The sequence below is a fragment of the Hypoxylon trugodes genome (assembly GCF_022578975.1).
Source record: "Hypoxylon trugodes strain CBS 135444 unplaced genomic scaffold F4822scaffold_1, whole genome shotgun sequence".
Taxonomy (NCBI): Eukaryota; Fungi; Ascomycota; class Sordariomycetes; order Xylariales; family Hypoxylaceae; genus Hypoxylon; species Hypoxylon trugodes.
In genome coordinates, this window is record NW_026250016.1 from 2,477,992 (window position 1) to 2,496,153 (window position 18,162).

Below are 18,162 nucleotides of genomic sequence, written 5' to 3' on the forward strand. Positions count from 1 at the left end.
TCCATTTGCAACATTCTATTTTATGAAAAAATCACTTTCTAAGCTGCTCTCTATTTTAAAGACTACTATCCTATAATCGTCTTAGCTGCGTCTGGTGAAAAAAGATTGCATGCTATACTACTCCATGGGTTCTTCGACGGGGAGCCAATTGCGACATCAATCTTACTGCACATCTATACCAGGTAGTAAGTCAGCCCAGTGGAGTCCTGAGCCTCAATTATAATACTAGAGCCTCAGCTGGTATTATAGTTCGTAACTCTTCCGCCGAAATATTTGGTTTCCCTACGGATCGCGGTAGATTATGGGGACTGGCTAAGGCTTACAGGATCTTTATATTATCCTCATCCTCATTTATTTGTCCGGACCGAGATATCACAGCAATCGGTAAGGGAAACACGATTCGTATTCAATAGGACGGAGCTGTCATCGGGTTGAGCAGACGGACCCAGCCTGCTGGGGATCTCCGCCAACAATGATACCGTCCAATGTGCAATTATACTGCGCCTCCACCTAGGCTGACCTGCAGCCAATGAGACGCGACTGATTTTCCTAATTTAGTGCATCAACACTTGGTTTAACGATGCCAACCAACCCAAAGAAGCCAACGTTTTGCTTCTTCTAATCGAACACACTGCCACGGCAGCCGTGGATACTATCATGCATTATCGGCCCCCGTATCTTTAGCTTGAATATATGCATTTTTGCTGATCGTTGGACGTTTGTGGCTTATTATGGACGCTTGTGTTCCATCCTCCCATCAGGGCTCTACCCAGCACCAGGTTTGCGTATCCCTTGGCAGAAGGGGGGAGACAAGGAAACAAGCAAACTCATAAGATGTTGGTTGCTGCCGTAACAATCCCAGGGGATTGGTCTCGTCCTTAGTTCTGTCCATTGCTTTTCAACTTTTCTTTCTTTAGTGGCCAACCTTTTGGTCTATAATTCTTAATTCTCCATCTACCTAATAACTCATTCCCCCAAATGTCGACAACTCGCGCCGACCTCGGGCTCTCCTGCCCGGCCAAGGGTAAATTCTACGTATGCGACTCTGCAAAGATCCGTTTTATCGGATGCTGCACTATCGACCCGTGTGCGGATGGTAGCGGGAATTGCCCTTCGGCCAATCTAGCATCGGCAAGCTTTTCATCAGATCATTACGACAGTATACCAGCACAAAATTGCGCCCCGCCTAGAAATGTCACCAGGTGGTTTACTTGCAAGAGTTCACAACCCTTCTTGGGATGCTGCGGTGATGATCCATGCGCGAATAGCGGATGCCCAGCAGGACAACTTCTTCCAGCAACTTTGAGCGACGACCCTACCAATGCCCAAGTCTTTCTAACTACGACATCGTCTTCTCCCAGTCCAAGTTCGACACCTTCAGGTTCTTCTGGTTATAGTCTTCCATTAGGCGCGATTCTTGGTATCGCTCTCGGAGGCGCCGCGCTTGTTGCAATTATCCTCGCTATCGTCGCGTACAGATGTGGTTGGCTAGCAAGGCGCAAGAGACATGAGAAGGCCGCTGAAGGAACGCCCAGTCACTATAGCGGAGCAGGACGTGAGTTTATCCCATCGCAAAAATTGTTCCTCTACATAAAACTAACATTGAAACAGCATACTCCCCCGGCGCATCTCCTTGGCACGAAGGAAGTCAGTCTGGCGGACATAGTCCCCGGTTCCCATCTCCTGGCATCGCACCTTATTCCCCTTCGCAACATCACTATCACCCTACGTCACAGTCACCGCCACCATCCGATTCCTGGCACGGAGATAGCAGACATGTATCCCAGATGTCCGAACTAGGTGGTGGATGGAATCCAGCGTCCGGCGACCGGAAACAAGCCCATTACGCGCCGTTATTATCACCACCAGCTATGGAACTAGAAGGTCGCGACACGGAGCGTCGCATAGTAGCCGAACTTCCCGCGGGAGCAGAATCGAACCACCGGTGATAATGAATTTCTTACGCGAGCATAGGGTTAGAGTCGGAATCGTGCTTCTAGGTACCTGTCATGCATACTGCCGGAGTTAGGGGATAGGGATTGTATCTATAGGTTACCAAAAAATTCGTGTATATTTAACAATACCCCCGTATAGGGGCGGAAACACCCACGTGTAAAAGCCTCATATGACAATAAGATTATTTGCTTGGCAATGGCAATATAAGATATCACATGGATTCGGTGAATTCTACAGGCTCGGGATAATATCTTCAGCGACATGAATACGCCGTTCAAGACTCCGCCCCCGAAGGATCCATGGAACTCTAGCTGAGCCGCATGGCCCGCTAGTCTGGTGCGTGATACTGCGGTCAAAAGCGGTCCTACCGAAATAATACTATTCTCTTAATTTTCATTCTTTAACCATATGATCTGTTGGTAAGATAATTCGAAACTGCATTTCGTTCCACGCGTCCTGAGAACCAATTGTGTCCAATAATTATCCCCATCCTATTTTAATTCATAAATAAACGAGCATGGCCAATTTAATTCGTATATCTCACCTTACTAAATACCAAGTCGCGAAATTACTTCTCGTCTAGCTGTGATGTTAGTCCTAAACTCCAGAATACAAGCGCCGCTCGGGCTTATCAACCAGCCAACTCATCCCATGATCGATCGAAAAATACCGCTACCTATTTTCAAGACACGCAATGTCGCCAATGCAGAAGAAATCCGATCCGGTTTAGTAGATGGCATTTCGTATCGCTATCAGCACGGTTACACCCCGTCAACCGGCGTAGGAGAATACAATCCCCGATGGTTAAGACATACATATCCAAAAACAAGCTTTGACTACGGTCGTGGCGCCGCCACTTATGTGGATTTGAAAAGAGCTGAAGACGGATCCCTCCTCCGGGGCAACTTAAGACAAGTTTGTGTTACAAACGTCCCGTATGGAACTAGTCGGATGATATCTATGCTCCTCCGAGCTAGGCGACGCCACGGAGCCAGCAATGAGAATTCTCAAATCCTAATGCTGGTGTCGATAGTAGGAAGCATGGTTACTTTTTAGCTGAATGCACCTGATGTTCGTATTCCGCGGCGGATCAAATCGTAGATACGTGACGAGTTCTATACTACTAGCTCCCGCGAGGCGCAATAGGTGAGGGGTCTGGGTAGGTTGGGCCACGGTAAGGGCCGTAGATCGGGTTTCCATCCGGGTTGTGGGGAAATTGGTAGATATTGACTACCCGTATGCACCTAGGCACGACGTTAGCTACATGTAGCGATAGACAACAAGGTAGATTAAGGGTGATGGAATGGTGATGATACTAAATCTAATTGAAGAGTGTTTGTAGCAATTGTGGGACTAATTGGAGAAATCAAATATATAGGAAGGTCCAGATGTCCTAAGACTGCTGCATATGCTGCTCTGTTGGGTGTATTGTGCCTTCCCGTACATATAGGGTCACACCAAACTATAACTCACCTTACCAACTACCAGGACACACCTCTCAAATTCCCCTCCTTTCTAAACCTTCATTCTTAAATCATTTTCTTGGTCAGGTTCTGCCTCAGGTATTTCACGAACGAACCCCGTATGTAGCATGATGTTTTATTACAATGAATTCACCTTCTATTATGGGATCCCCCGAGACTCCGGAATAGTTACAGAGGGTTACTGACTAATTGTACCAGGAAAAGCCCAATTCTATCTATCCAAGCTAATTTCCCTTTTTATTCGCCGAATTCCTTGTCGTACTCGGTCATGGTGAATCGATATCGGACGTCGCTCTTTCGAAGCTTTTGCACCGTCTTGCCTAGATTCTCTGCACTGATGGGGACCTCCTCAACCCACGACTTAATGCCCTTGTCCGCAGCCAATTGTAACATCTCCAACATCTCACGTCGACTTCCTAGATGCGAGGCACCAATCAAGCAACCGTTGTCAATGAGGTCTTGAGGCTTGATCTTCAACGTCGAGTCTTCTGGTAGACCAACAGATACCCATCTACCATGGACATCGAGAAGGGCAAGGTAACCACTTAAGTCGAACCCTTCGCCGAAGTTGTTGGCTGTGCTAATTATTAGGTCGAATGTCATGATGTGATCCTTGTTCCAGTCTTTGTCTTGTGTGGCTAGGAACCCGTCGGCACCCATTGCCAAAGCGTCGGCCTCCTTGCTGTGAGATCGCGAGATAACCCACGTCTCGGCGCCCAAGGCTTTGGAGAAGAGAACTGCAAAGTGTCCCAAACCTCCTAGACCGACGACGGCAACCTTCTTGCCAGGGCCAGCACCATTTCGTACTAACGGACTATAACTAGTAATACCCGCACATAACATCGGCGCTGCAAGGGCGCTTGGTATCGCATCTGGAATGGGAAATACCCTATGAAGCGAGAAAGATTAGGGGTATTCATCAAGATATACACTAAGCAGTCCTCATACGTACCAATGTTCGTGCGTCCTCACGTGGGACGAAAAGCCACCTTGGCTCACTAAGCCTGTGTCTGGCCAGACAGCACCGTATGTGTCGAACTGTTGAGCACAGTATGTCTCGTTATCGTTTTTGCACTGGCGGCATTCTAAGCACGACCCCGACTGGGCACCGACACCGACTCGCTGTCCCGCTTTGATGAGAGTAACCTTGGGGCCTACCCTCAATGCCTTGCCAACGATTTCGTGACCGACTGCGAGAGGGAAGTGCTGAGAACCCCAACCACCGGTAATGGTATGGATGTCGCTAGCGCATACACCACAGCACTCGATCTTGATCTCTACGTCATGGTCGCCGAACGGCTTTGTGTCGAACTTGTTCTTGTGGAACTCAGTCCAGGTCGCAGCCGATTCGACCTGGAAGCCTTCGTATTGGTCGTATTTAGACATACTTGCGATATTTTCCGGGGGTTAGAAGCTGTTGCGATACAAAACCTACGAATTCTAATGACGAGGGGTTATGGAGGGGCGGGAGGCATAGGTATTTGAAGCCACGAAACTCCCCACATTATACCCCCTCCTCCCTGGAGCTCCTCCTAAGCTAAGAGTATACTCCCCAAAGACAAATCACCCTTTTATCCGCAATAGGCAAGCCAGCCGCACTTGAGGCACCTGCGTCCTGCGCAGGACAGGCTCCAACTTCGGAGCATTGTAGCGAGCTGTATGTTTAATTCGCGAAAGAGGGGCCGACACTAGGAGGTTAGTCCAAGAACTTCGCATTGTTCACCAGCTTAGATGATTAATCCGATGGCCCATGCCGAATGTCCCACCACTCGGGTGTTGAGGATAAGAAATCGATATCGCGAGGACGGGATTTCATCCCCCCGAAAAGAAAACTAGTAGTGGGTTTCAATTGCTTTAATAGGAGGTCTGTCTCAAAAAATATGGCGCGAATGTGGGGTACCGCTATATCATTAACCACAAGATTTCTTAGACTGATTGCGCCGTGGCAGCCCCGGAATTCCCATTGTCACGATAATAAAGATGTAATTTAAGGCCCAACAGTTGGCTTGACCTAAAGTCGATGCGATCGAGCGCGTATCCGCAGTAGTACCCCTATTTCTTGCTCTTGGATTGCGGTCCCAACCCAACTCCAGCGAGAAAAGCAATTCTCATCGTCGCACCCAGGTACACGAATGGCACGTTCCCCCAATCGATGGCATTCCACTGCGACACATCCCCATAGACCCACAACCCAAGACTGGATACCGAATATAGGTGTCCAAAGTCGGCGATTAGTAGTACGAACAGCACTGTATTCCAGACCCGGAGATCGCCCGTGGACCGCAACACTAAGGCTTCGTTGAGCGCGAATAACAGGTATAGGTTGGCGAGTTGTGACATGACAATTGATGTTCCAAGCGGGACCCGTACGAATGAGGAATGTGCTGTCATGGCGAGGTACTCATTTTGCCGAAAATGTGCGTAAAACGCGCCGACAAGCGCGGATATCGGTTCGATGATGAGAAAGAAGGTTCGGTAAGCGAGTGGGAGAACGGTTTGGCGAGGCGCCATGTCTCTTTGATTGGGTTTGTCCTCTTTGCTTTTGGTTTATTTTTTCTCGCTTGTTTAGAATGATGCGATATAAAAGTTTATATCATTATTTTGGTTACAATTTTCAAAATTAAGGGAGGAACTTTTTAATCAACTAAAATTGGAAATTTCAGACCGCTTGAGATTCAAAACATTCGGTTTGGAACAACCTTAATCCCTTGAATATTTTCATGGAAACTTTCTATCTATCACAACACTTGACGAAATTAATGTCAATTCGCACGAGTAACATTCCAGAGCCAGCCCACTTACGGGCTACAGGAAAACGACACATTTCACCCCTCTATCCTATGAGAATGGCTTGCGGAGTAGATACTGAGTGAATGCACCCTACCCTCCTATCGGACAATTTCCATCCAGGGGTTCTGTTTTCTATTTCATAACAGTGATGAAAATCATTGGTACATTGCTAGATGAAGATCTTCATAGTGAAGAAATTGAAGGTGTGATGCGCTACGAGCTAATGACACCGTCTAGGTATGAGCGATCTTATCAACACTCAATCGATGCGGTGGGATACCTACTTTCACGTTACACGAAATTGTACCCGACAGCAAGTTCTGGAGCTCGTCAGAATTTCAAATAGGGGCAGCACACCGGTTTTTCGGGGGTGGGTCGTATCACCTCGTGGGGGTCATCAAGTTTTGATATACACACCATCGATGACGATAGTGGCGTTCTCATACAGAAACATTGCCAGCCACGGGGGTTCATGTCGACGGCCACGGAAGACTGCATACATCAAGTACTTACTTATATGTACATGCCCCTCCACGGCAGCTCGTGCTCAAGTTTGTGGAACTGAGCGGATTTAACATGCCGACCCGTGTCCGATATTACATGCATGATATAAAAGATATCTCTGGCGCTTCCGGGCCTTATGTCCGGACGCCACTACATGGCCAAGAGTATGCGGCCTAACTCATGCATGAAGCTCAATCTGGAATTCCTGGCTTGGTGTTACCACTTACCCGGTTAGAGGGAATGAAAGTTGAAGAAGTAACTACGGTACAGTGTGTATTAGGTTGGCGAGAGTAGCGTCCATACTCAATGTGACAAGGCGTTTTACACAACCTGAGGATATGCATGGCCGACCATCTTAGGGACTTTGTCCGCATACAGAACCAGGCGCTACCCGGGTGCTGGAAGCGTTTTTGCGATTGAAAGATGTGATAGACGCCCATAACTATACTTAGGTATTAGCCCCTTGCGTTGCTAATGTAGCGAGGCTCTAAGGGAATGATGGTGAGGTTTGTCCGACGTGATATATCTTCCGTGTATGGCATTCCGGACAGATACCTAGGTACAACACGAACAACATATGTTGGCCTGTTGTACTATAGTGGTTGCAGCTAGGATTCTAGGTAAGTCTCACTGTTCGACAATAAACGGGCTGACCGATTTGCATCTGCGATCCAGCTTCAGTAAATGCTGGACGGCCAAGACTGAAATATCAAGCTTCAGCCCTACCTTTTCCTAGAGTAGATCTTAAATGGCCCAAGAATCATATAAATCCATAACGATCGCGACGAATCAGATAAAATTCGCGGGGTGAAGTACCACCGGGCTTATTTTCCTTAGGGAGACGTCTTGCAGTAGATAGCGCCCAATTTAAATGTCATGAGTCAAATTGTACACTGAATACAACCTAACTCTAGGCAACCTCAGCTGCCAAGGTGACAGTCGTCCAATGCGCAACACAAATAAGATCCGGGGTAAAACGGCCCCCAAGCAGCTTTAGATATATAATAAACGTTGTAGGTTCGGTCAGTTTTCCGTTGGCACTTGCTCAAGTAATCTTTATTGTTTGTATCATCGATTGGCGTTGAACTTTATCGTCGGTAAACGTCCACACCCAGTTCATCATGGCAACTCCAGTTGAAATTAACCAAGATGTGTACTCGGAGGGTACATTATCTCATAAATCAAGTCGTTCATCATTCAGCGAACATGGTGATGTGAGGGGACCAATGCGCGATATTAATGATGACGCCTTATCCATGGTCTCCTATCCAGATCTCGCTGGACGCAAAGGATTGTAAGTTTGAGAGATGTCTGCACCGCTAGGACAGCGGATTTGACTTTTAGTAGTACCAGCCCTGACCACGAGGCTTCAAAGTCCGTGTATGAAGCCTGGGAGGTTCTTCTTAAGGATGATACAGTCTACTTGGCTAGCTGGAAGCTCTTTTGCGGTATCAAATACGGGTGTAGATGGTCGGTCTATGACGACGGGTTTCTGGACCTCAGGCCCCTGACCAGCTATGGCCAGGGAGAACTCGCTGATTTGCACGAGAGTGCAGTTCAAGAATACGAGGCAAAACACTCCAAGAAGGGAACATCGTACGCGCAAGACCTGGCCAATCGAGTTTCTGACCTGGAAGATGAGGTATACACCAAGGTCCAGCACCTCATCGAAAGTAAAATGGCGACAACCAACAGGACACCATTCCGCCGACGGGAATGGCGCGTTGTGGTGCTGGAGGAAAGTGAATACCTCATGACAGAGCTACCCCCACAGCGTAAGAAGAATCTCTTTTGGCGCTGTCGACAGGAACCGTCAGCACGGAAGGTTTTCCTTATCATTCATGGCGAGGAAGTCAAGGCGACTAAGGAGGAGGGAGGCTGGCGGCTGTTCAACCGCCATTCTAACCCTTGGTGGAGAATCGACGCACGGGAGACTCAGGAAGCGCGTAAGGAGCACCAACAACACTTTGACAAGGTCGACCAACGCCTTGCTATGAGACGACGTCCTATCGTTCACGATAGACCGAGCGTGAAATACTCTTAACTTAGTGTTTGTTCGGAGATTGACTCAATAACTGACTTTTTTTCCCTTTGTGTTTCCCAATGATGCGACGATAAACAAGAATGACGCTAGCGAAGGAAATGGATTATCTGCCTATTTTAGTCTGTGTCAGTATAACGAGAATACCTGTTTGTGTGGTCACTCATTGTCAGCTAGCTAGCCTAGGCTAATCGGGGATTTCATGTTTGGGTAGAATTTTTCCTATTGTACGAAACTAGTTCGTCTTCAAAGTGAGGCTGAGATTGGCGATACAATTCAGAATCCTTCACTCGCAGCTAAGTACTTAGTGTGTGTATGAATGGAACGTCGCGTGACTTGTTATAGGTTTATGGTATGGTTCAAGGGAAGCGGCTGTTGCTAATTTCGAACCAACGATCAGATTTCATAGAATCCGTTGACCGCTCAGCTGGTATAACACTAGTAGGAACTGGGGATGCGACATGAATCCTAACGCGGGGCTTAGCTGGGGAAGACCACTTATATTCACTCTAGCCTCATTGACGAGAGCGAAAGATAATTTTTTCTTTCTTTTCTTTGAATGTCGGTGATCCGGTGTGGCTGCTTATGGGGTAAGATATATGTATATGCCATTGAAATGATTCGCGATTGGTGAAGTTGGAGTTCGTCCCATTAAGTTTGTTGAGTCTAAGTTTGGTATCGTCGTAAGGGAGAATGGTCCATCCAGTAGAATTTGACACCGAAACAAAGGTTACGGCGGCAGAAGCTTAAAAATAGGGTCCTTTGACGTGCAGCAGAAACTCGGTGACACGGTTTGGACCTGAAACGATACATGATCTAAATAGGCATGCACGTATAAAAAGAATGTACCTGAACAGTATCTCACTACATTTCAACTGTACCTAGGTACCTATATCTGCCTTTGTATCAGGATACGTATTTGATCCTCAAAGGCCAGACATGCAGACTTGGTGGCTCAGGAACCCATCAAATCCCTTTGTTGAATCTGAGAGATCTCATAAGGTGAAATGCATTGTTCTGTTGTCTTCGAAGTATTGAAAAAGACTTCGTCATAAGTGGTTCTCATGGAGCCAGTGAAAATGAAGCTAAGGACGGAATAAAACAAGACGTGGTTGGTCGTATATACATGGACGGGGATCCCCGAAATTCAACTTGAGCTTGTAGCTGCATCAACCCGTCTTTTGGTAACTTTTTTTTTTCTTCCTTCATCCCATTAAAGGAGAAAAAAAAAGATTCTATCCGGCGCCATCAATAACTACACCGCCTATATATTTTTCTTCTAGACAAACGTATACGAGTCGATCTCAGTTTAAAATAGGAAAACGGAACTTATGAAGGGGTATGTGAAAAAAGAAGAAAAAAGTGGAAAATTTCCAAGGCACTGTACCTAGTCAGGTACAGCGCTGGTAAATCTTGTCAAACTTCTCTCTTTTCCTCCGAAACGGACCAATGCGATTTCTTTAACAGCGCAGACCGGCGGACTTGGGACATACGCTAGAAACGTCGTGCACCTTATACGGACTTGCCTAGACTCAGGTCAATCTTTCCCTTTGCGTCAGAAGGTACTTATACAGTCAAGCCTGACTCAGGAGAGGCGAATAAAGGAGGAAGGAGCAAGGAGAAAAAAAAAAGGTTGTATTGTCCAGAATACTGGGTAGGTACGTTCCCCCTTGACGTACAGGGCACTTAAAACATCACACCAATAAAGAGCGGGTGCCGGCATTTGGACTTGGTAGTTTGGAGGTACATAATTATGCTGACCCAGCCACAAAAAAAAAAAGATTACTTGCAAACTTAATTAACGGTCAACCATTAACGGTTTTACAATCGCTATTACCACCACCTACCTGTACCTAAGGTATTACGGCTTACATTCTTTCGCCTTGCCGGCGCATTGTTTACTTCACCAACTATCCGTTCTTTCTAATCTCTCTGGCACTTCGTCTCTCTCTTATTTTTTTTTCCTTGCTACTACTCTATACGCCAGAGTTAACTTCATTTTCTTTAATTTGTTTTTATTTTCTAGTTTTATAAAAAATTGCGGCCGTTTTACTGCAGCTTGCGCACTCCTATCATTCGCTCCCAACGTGGTTGACACCGAAATTTATTAATATCGAAATTTTTGTCGATCGACACAACTAGACGTATTACCGACATCTAGTTTAGAAAATTCACCGACCAAAATCATGGTCGCGTCTACCGCACAAGGCCCCCTTTCGAATGGGCCTATACCCGCCATACTCCATGCCAACTCGGCTTCGTCAAGCGCAAGTTCGTACTCCCACGATACCGGCTTAGAATTCGGCGACCAGCAAGATTCCACAAGACCGACAACCGCGAACCCCTTTAAGCGAAATCGCAATGGAAGCACCTCAGGCGAATCACTCAAGGGCAGGATTAGACGTGCTTCGATGTCCCTAAAGGGAATTGTTCTCCGTGAGCGTCGCGGTTCCGAATCAGCTGCTGACCACGAATTACGACCGGGAACCTCGCACTCGCCCTGGCACAAATTGCGACAAGCGGCCAGCTTCAGACACTCGAGGACATCTTACGGTGGTCACGGTAACCTAGAAACGATCTATTCACCTCTCCAGGCCGAATTTCCGACTCTCCCCGTTCCGGGCAATGGCCTTGCGCCCCCGATTATTCCCTGGCACACCGGTGGTGCTGCTAAAGCTGCTGCTGCTTTGCAGAACCAGTCTATGCAGTACCACGAACTTATGTCTCTTGCCGAGTCTCAGAACGACCGTGAAAGTGGCATTGGAATTCCTTTCACAGCTGCCGTCTCCCAAGTCGATATCCCCTTACTTCCAAGCACACCAATAATTAGGAAAGATTTCATTGCCCAGTTGCCTGCAGAGCTTGCTATCCAGATCTTGTCGCATTTGGATGCTGCCCAGTTGGCCATCGCAAGCAGGGTATCGCAATTTTGGCATGGTATTGTTTATGACCAGCAAATTTGGCGCGAGTCTTTCCTAAGGGAAAAGACGAACACCTACGCCACTAGTCTTCCCATCCAGCCAGGAACCGGTCGCGGCGTGCCCTCGGTATCTCCCAAGAACGACTGGCAAATGATATATAAAGCCCGAGAGGATCTAGATAAGCGATGGAAAATCGGGAAGCAAGCACGCGCCGTATTCTTGCATGGGCATATGGACAGTGTTTATTGCCAACAATTTGATGAGTATGATTTCTCTTGACTCCCTTTCCCCCTTCCTTTGCCTTGACCTATTCGCTAATGTATGAGTAGGAACAAAATCATCACTGGTTCTCGAGACAAGACTATCCGAATCTGGGATATGCACACTCTCCAATGCCGTTTGGTCATTGGACCGCCGGATGTTGTGAACGACACCAATATCCTATTCGACCCGACGGGACATCCCACCCACTACGCCCTATATCCCGATAACGAGCGCATTAACCCATCGGTACCCGTTACAGTCTCGTTCCCTACCCACCACAGCGCCTCTATCCTCTGCCTCCAGTACGACGACGATATTCTGGTGACCGGTTCTTCGGACTCTAGCTGTATCGTTTACAGTGTTCGCTCCGGATACAGACCTGTTCGACGCCTTCAATTCCATACCGCCGCCGTCCTCGATCTAGCATTCGACGACAAGCATATCGTCACATGTTCTAAGGATTGTAGTATCTGCGTGTGGGATCGAGCTACAGGTGCCCTTATCAAGCAGTTGAATGGCCATACCGGTCCCGTGAATGCGGTACAACTGCGCGGGAACACATTGGTGTCTTGTTCTGGAGACTTCACTGTCAAGCTCTGGAATCTTGACAGCGGCAAGGTGATCCGCGAGCTCACAGGGCATACTAAAGGTCTTGCTTGCAGTCAATTCTCCGAAGACGGCCGCTATGTAGCTTCCGCAGGCAGTGATAAGATCATTCGCATTTGGGACGCCAATACTGGCGAATGCCTTCGAGAGATCAAGGCCCACGAGAGTCTCGTGCGTTGTCTACACATTGACAGCGTGAGCGGACGTCTCATTAGCGGCAGCTATGACACAGACATCAAAGTCTTTGATATGGAAACTGGAATGCAGAAGTTGGACTTCCCCGGTTGGCACGCTAGTTGGGTGCTAAGCGCGAAGTGCGATTATCGCCGCATTGTCAGTACCGGTCAAGATGCTAAGATTCTCCTTATGGACTTTGGTGCCGACGTGTCGAATATCAAAATGCTTGAGACCACTCGCAAGCACGAAGTTGCATGCGATGGTCGCAATGCAGGTTTTATCTGAAGGAATGCGCACATAGGTGAGCCTCTATATTTGGGCTGGTATGGAGAGCGCATATCATGGCCGTAGGCGTCTGTTAAGATCATTCATGCGCGAATTGCGCCCCGCAATTCCAGCATCGACTAGGCATTCGAAGGTACTCGAGTTATAGGCGAGCTCGTCCTCACGAATTTTCCTTATCACGATTCTTCGCCACCAAGGGAGTTTACGCAGGTTCTGATTTTAAGGCATGGCATATGGACGAGGGGAAGCGAGGCGTTTTATCTTTCATTCACACTGGACTAGAACTCTAGATTCGGGTTACAGAAAAATTAAGAGAAAAGGCGAATTTAGATCAGGTTTTTCGGACTAGCCACCCGTCATCTTTTTTTCTGCATCAGAGCATCATATTTCGTTTTCTCTATATCCGTGTTTTATTTGTTAGGCAGTCCTGTTTCCTGCGCCTTTCACACACTTAGTGTGGTTGCATATAGATTTGCATCACCCGTTTGCTTAGGTACATAATGAAGAATCAAAAAAATTCATGAAGTGTCTATGAGCTGTCCATATTGTTGGGTCGACAAGAGGTCCTCAATAGCAGAGGACGAGCTCGACGTTTCGCAGGAAGATGTTCCCACGACAATCCTATCAATCTGGATCGCCTCTTTCCTGTCAAGAACCACGAGTCTCGCGACCGTGATGCCTTTTCCAATGAAAGACTCTTGCTTCTCTGTGATCGACTTGTCCCTTCGGGTTTATATCAAGCTTGGTATCTCCTTGCTCAACGAATCTACCATTCGGTATATCCATTATAATAGCGCTTCGAGGACAGGGTCTATTGTCCGCATACATAGAAGTAATATGCTGGTTTTGGTATGCACCAAGGTAAAGAATACTACCGTCTAAACCGTATTCGCCTGCTCCCATATCGAGGAGGCTTTCTCGTAGGTGGTGGTGCTTTGCTGTTGCACTCAGCAGAGGATCTTCCCGGACCAATCCTCCAATGGATTGTTGGTGTTTGGTCTAGACATGTGGGGGAAACTCAAGGATGGCTTTCTGGATTTCGTGATGTTTATATATGTTTTGTGATATATATTGTCGTTTAATTTCTATATCTTCTTGGCCCGTTCTGCCGCAGTTGCGATTCTATCTAAGCACAAGAGCAATGTTTCACGTTTCTCCGAAGCCCGGGCGTACAGTGCCGGTTGGAAATACCAAGCGATTCTCAGATATCCTCGCATGTTGGTCTATTGGCGATGATTTGATTGGGCGATCGTGAGGATCAGGTAAATCGGACGGGAGTGGGAAAGCTTCAGCAATGTATCTCTCGTTTCTCTATGTTCAGTGCATTCATCGACCCGATTGAGTATTGCGTCTAGGCGACGGAACAATGTCTTCGTCGTGTATCCTAGTAGCTTCACATGCAGTGTTTTAACGTTTCTTTCGTTATATTCTCCGTAGGGGCAGGTGGAAGGGAGTACCGCATAGGTCGACATATACTACTAGTTGTGAAAGGACGATGGTATTATGCTTGTTGCTAGAGACTCCCCGACTCTGAGAATTCAATCACGTAGGCTTTGAGATAATAAGAAATACATCATGATTATTTTGTTAAAAGTTGATGGGGGTGGTCTCCTAGTGACTAAGGATACCTTCGAGTACATCTGTGGTACATGAGACGTTTCCTAAAGAACTCCACAGATACATAAGTAGGTATTTTTATATAAACAGGATAAAAGTATTTGTTCTTATAAAATAACAATAGATGATATTACTCCTAGGAGTACCGAGCTTAGATATTGAGTTAGATTGACGTGAAAGAATGCCAGTTCGGTCTCGGGGTCTACACATCTATATGCCCTTCGGCTGTAAACCCCCCACGCGACCCCGAGCTAGTTGGTATAGATAAGTAGCACCTAGTTAGCCATTTTTTCAAGCAAGTTTGTCTCCAAAAAGGAAATACCTCATTGCTAGGTATAGTCAATATACATGTTTTCTGCTTGTCTCAATACCACAGGCATCTAACGTGCGTGATTTAGACACAAGCATTATAGTACAATAAAAAATAAAGCTTTCACTCCAGGCTTGTTAAAGCAAATCCGCTAGCAAACTCCTTAATGCAACAGGATAGGCAAAATTCACGTTACATTTTGCTGAGTTTGTTCCCAAATCCAGTTCCCAGCACCGGCGGTTCCCAAACCCAGTCCAAAATGCGCCTCCAGACAGCAGGGCCGTCGTGTTCCATATCCATTAACTCCTGTAACTTGGCCCAGGCCTTCTCATCTAGCGCTTCATCGAACCCGAACCATCTTAATGAATCGTGGATCCGTAGTCGGGCTGTCTTGGAGTCCTTTTCCGGATGTCCCTGAAATGTTAAGATGGTGTTGCTCTCGCTTAGTAAACACTGGTTTCCCTGTGCTAACTGCGTGAAAGTTGTAGGTGCTTCAGCGACTTCGCGCCTGTGGTGCTGTTGCAGCCTAAAGGAGCCTAAAGTGGCTGCTTCAGGGAAGAACTCTCTTCCAGCCGCTGTCAAGTTCACAGTAGCTACGCCCATCTAAGAAATTGATAAGTTATTGTGTATATTGTATAAATTTATGATGGATTTATGTGGATAAGCAGATAGATAGGGGCTTAGACTACAACTTACTTCTGGGCAGGCAGCATCGACGACCGTACCGCCGAAAACCCGGGTGATGGTTTGGTGACCCCAGCAGATTCCCAGGACTTTCTTCCCGGGGTACTGGGTCACTAAGCGTCGGAGAAAGTCATGCACATCCAAGATCCATCCATGCGACTTACGCGGATCGACGTTGGACCCGCCAAAGACGATCAAGTCAAAGCATTCCGGGTCGGGAAATTCGCCGCTCTTGTTGGCGGGTTCGTAGAACGCTAGCCTGGCATCCGGAGCAACGGCGCCGATCGTACGCTCATAAGAGGCTCTGATAGCAGGGAGTAGACGAGATCGATACGAATTTAGTAAAATAGCGATGCGAATCGGTTGCTGCTGTGGTTGGGGTTCGGCACCAGATGTCACGGAGTACATGGCGCTTTGCTACTAACTGTTTACGGGTAATGAGAGACGTTTGTGTAAGTGAAATGAAGCGGTCGTACAAATACAAGTACTCGATTCGGGCATGTCTGTTGAAGACGGTAATGCCTGTACGAGTAAGCTTGTTGGTCGTTGAAGACAGCCAAAATACTACACTATGGTACAAAAAGAACAAGAAGAAAATTGGTATTTTATTTTTTTACGATGTATCTGGGAAGAAATGATGGAATGTAGCGGGACAGACACGGGTAATGACATGAGCTGGCATGAGCTGAGGTTAAACTGGGTTGTCTGTGCCTTGCCCGATTGGGAATGTTGTGGATCCTGGATGGAAGCCGATTGGCCAGAAATGGTCATGAAGCTCAAGCTCGGAGCGCCATGTGCACCTTCCGTAGCGCCTTGAATTCCGGGGCAAGCCAAGCTAAGAAACAGGCTACTTCCTAGCTGCCGACTGCCGTTTGAAAGTTAAGCCTAAAAAATAAGGGGTTTATGACGCCACATACGGGACTTATTGCCCAGGTACAGTACATAGATACCAAATACACTTTCCGAAAGAGGTAATATCTAAACAGAGGCTGATCGGAGGTATTTCCGTTCTACTTTGATATAAGCCTTTGAGATTCCTGATGGAATAAAAAGGTCTTCCCTTCGTTGCTATGCTGCTCCGAAATGTGTTATTCATAAGAAACATAAGTTATATGAGTAAGAGGAGAGGACGGAGTTATGATTCTAGTCACTCAGGTACGTATGTCAGATTACAAACGCCTCATTTACTTACTCATGGTCTTTCTACCAGCTTGTGTTCCCTTCCCATCCACCTCTTAATTTACCAACCACCTCAATTCATCCAAACTTTCCAGCCATCCACCTTCCTGGGTCAGGTCATTGCGAACATCAAAATATCGATATCTCACGCAGCACATAGATCCTGCGGTTGCGGTGGTATATGCGCTCGAAAATGTTGTGCACCTACATACAGGTACCTACTAGTCAAGCACGTAATACATTAGGCCTAAGCTGAAAGAGGCGATAAATATTTGGATAGTTTTCGATCGCCGTACGTACGACCATTTAAATCCCGCCGGTCGAGCTGTCGGAATGATAACTGTGTATTTAGTACCCTAAAAGATCAACTTGGGTGCGCCAGCCCCATCATGAAGCAGCCCAGCACGGCAACTAATTCCTCGGCATGTTATCATCAAACAGATAGATCTCATCTAGGCCAGGGTCCCTACCAATGAGATAACCGGGTTTACGGCACCACGGCACGATAACGACCCCCTTATTGATATTACATCTGACCAGCCCAAAGACTGCGAGGTTACCTAAGTAATATGTACCTCACTCGATAAACAGAGGATGCCTAGTGCTTAGAGGGAGGAAAGGGTGGTTGCACAGAGCCACAATTCGTCGTTGTCTGTCAACGTTGGCTGACATGTCTCAAACAGAAGAAAGTAGTTGACTCGTTCGCAGGGAACGTACCTGACTGACTGAAGTGTGAAATAAGTATATGATTATGGCTATAAGTGGGTACAACATTGAAATCAAGTTTAACACTTTCTAATGCAATATTTTCAAGTGCAATATTTTCAAGTGCAACACTTTCTAGTGTAACAACCCAAGTGCTTTAGAACATGCTGAACTCACTGATTAGCAGGGAGCTCTTAGGCTGCATTGCATGGATTTCTGCATGTAAACGTGCGGCGAACGGTATGCTGAAGAACCAGATCCTATTTTCTGGGGTAAAGAAGGTAAATCGACTTCTTATTAATTGTAGACAAGCAAAACGAAGGAGAACGGTTAGGTACTAACAGACCAAGTGCATTGCTAACCTCACCTCTCCTTCTCAGAGTCCGTAAACTACCTACCTAGGTAGGTACCCTGTTCAAGCGCCCAGGACAGTACGTAATGTTTGTAGTACAGGGGCTCTGCTGGTAATCTACCCTACGTAAATGATAGGCCCTCCTTGAGTGAAGCTGCAACAGCTCCGCAGCCCCCACTCTCCGAGCGTCAATATCAACATTTGATGGCTGAAGACGATGTAGGTTTTATCCTTTTGGTACTGGTCTGTATGCGAGAGCATCTCTTTCAGGAGCGACCTACCAGGTT

At 46.9% G+C, this 18,162-nt stretch overlaps 6 protein-coding genes across 6 annotated transcripts; 3 read left to right on the forward strand and 3 right to left on the reverse strand.

The window, feature by feature from the left end:
- Nucleotides 1–327: 327 nt before the first annotated feature.
- Nucleotides 328–1,997, forward strand: F4822DRAFT_26526 (uncharacterized protein). The gene is made up of 2 exons (XM_051454625.1): nt 328–1,555; nt 1,612–1,997. The coding sequence occupies exons 1-2, from the start codon at nt 979–981 to the stop codon at nt 1,947–1,949; spliced, it is 915 nt and encodes a 304-aa protein (XP_051319586.1). The 5' UTR covers nt 328–978; the 3' UTR covers nt 1,950–1,997.
- A 1,347-nt stretch (nt 1,998–3,344) lies between these two features.
- F4822DRAFT_26464 (GroES-like protein) lies at nt 3,345–5,011 on the reverse strand. The gene is made up of 2 exons (XM_051454621.1): nt 4,393–5,011; nt 3,345–4,329 (listed from the first exon to the last, which is right to left on the reverse strand). The coding sequence occupies exons 1-2, from the start codon at nt 4,824–4,826 to the stop codon at nt 3,678–3,680; spliced, it is 1,086 nt and encodes a 361-aa protein (XP_051319587.1). The 5' UTR covers nt 4,827–5,011; the 3' UTR covers nt 3,345–3,677.
- Nucleotides 5,012–5,492: 481 nt separating this feature from the next.
- F4822DRAFT_424276 (uncharacterized protein) lies at nt 5,493–5,951 on the reverse strand (the record flags this gene model as incomplete). Its single annotated transcript, XM_051460122.1, has 1 exon — nt 5,493–5,951. The coding sequence occupies one exon, from the start codon at nt 5,949–5,951 to the stop codon at nt 5,493–5,495; it is 459 nt and encodes a 152-aa protein (XP_051319588.1).
- Nucleotides 5,952–7,855: 1,904 nt separating this feature from the next.
- F4822DRAFT_424277 (uncharacterized protein) lies at nt 7,856–8,778 on the forward strand (the record flags this gene model as incomplete). Its single annotated transcript, XM_051460123.1, has 2 exons — nt 7,856–8,028; nt 8,082–8,778. 2 exons carry the CDS (start codon nt 7,856–7,858, stop codon nt 8,776–8,778), a joined length of 870 nt encoding a protein of 289 aa, XP_051319589.1.
- A 2,183-nt stretch (nt 8,779–10,961) lies between these two features.
- Nucleotides 10,962–13,028, forward strand: F4822DRAFT_424278 (WD40 repeat-like protein; the record flags this gene model as incomplete). The annotated part of the gene is made up of 2 exons (XM_051460124.1): nt 10,962–11,959; nt 12,026–13,028. 2 exons carry the CDS (start codon nt 10,962–10,964, stop codon nt 13,026–13,028), a joined length of 2,001 nt encoding a protein of 666 aa, XP_051319590.1.
- Nucleotides 13,029–14,796: 1,768 nt separating this feature from the next.
- Nucleotides 14,797–16,307, reverse strand: F4822DRAFT_386046 (class I glutamine amidotransferase-like protein). Its single transcript, XM_051456669.1, has 3 exons — nt 16,116–16,307; nt 15,652–16,063; nt 14,797–15,558 (listed from the first exon to the last, which is right to left on the reverse strand). The coding sequence occupies exons 2-3, from the start codon at nt 16,045–16,047 to the stop codon at nt 15,148–15,150; spliced, it is 807 nt and encodes a 268-aa protein (XP_051319591.1). The 5' UTR covers nt 16,048–16,063; nt 16,116–16,307; the 3' UTR covers nt 14,797–15,147.
- Between the last annotated feature and the right edge of the window lie 1,855 nt (nt 16,308–18,162).

Bases quoted from the DNA above. Each gene is read 5' to 3' on its own strand.
- F4822DRAFT_26526 (XM_051454625.1), top strand. From the start codon at position 979: ATGTCGACAACTCGCGCCGACCTCGGGCTCTCCTGCCCGGCCAAGGGT. The intron at 1,556-1,611 runs GTGAGTTTATCC...ACATTGAAACAG, and splicing joins TCACTATAGCGGAGCAGGAC to CATACTCCCCCGGCGCATCT.
- F4822DRAFT_26464 (XM_051454621.1), bottom strand. From the start codon at position 4,826: ATGTCTAAATACGACCAATACGAAGGCTTCCAGGTCGAATCGGCTGCG. The intron at 4,330-4,392 runs GTACGTATGAGG...CTCGCTTCATAG, and splicing joins GTGAGGACGCACGAACATTG to GGTATTTCCCATTCCAGATG.
- F4822DRAFT_386046 (XM_051456669.1), bottom strand. From the start codon at position 16,047: ATGTACTCCGTGACATCTGGTGCCGAACCCCAACCACAGCAGCAACCG. The intron at 15,559-15,651 runs GTAAGTTGTAGT...TCAATTTCTTAG, and splicing joins TCGATGCTGCCTGCCCAGAA to ATGGGCGTAGCTACTGTGAA.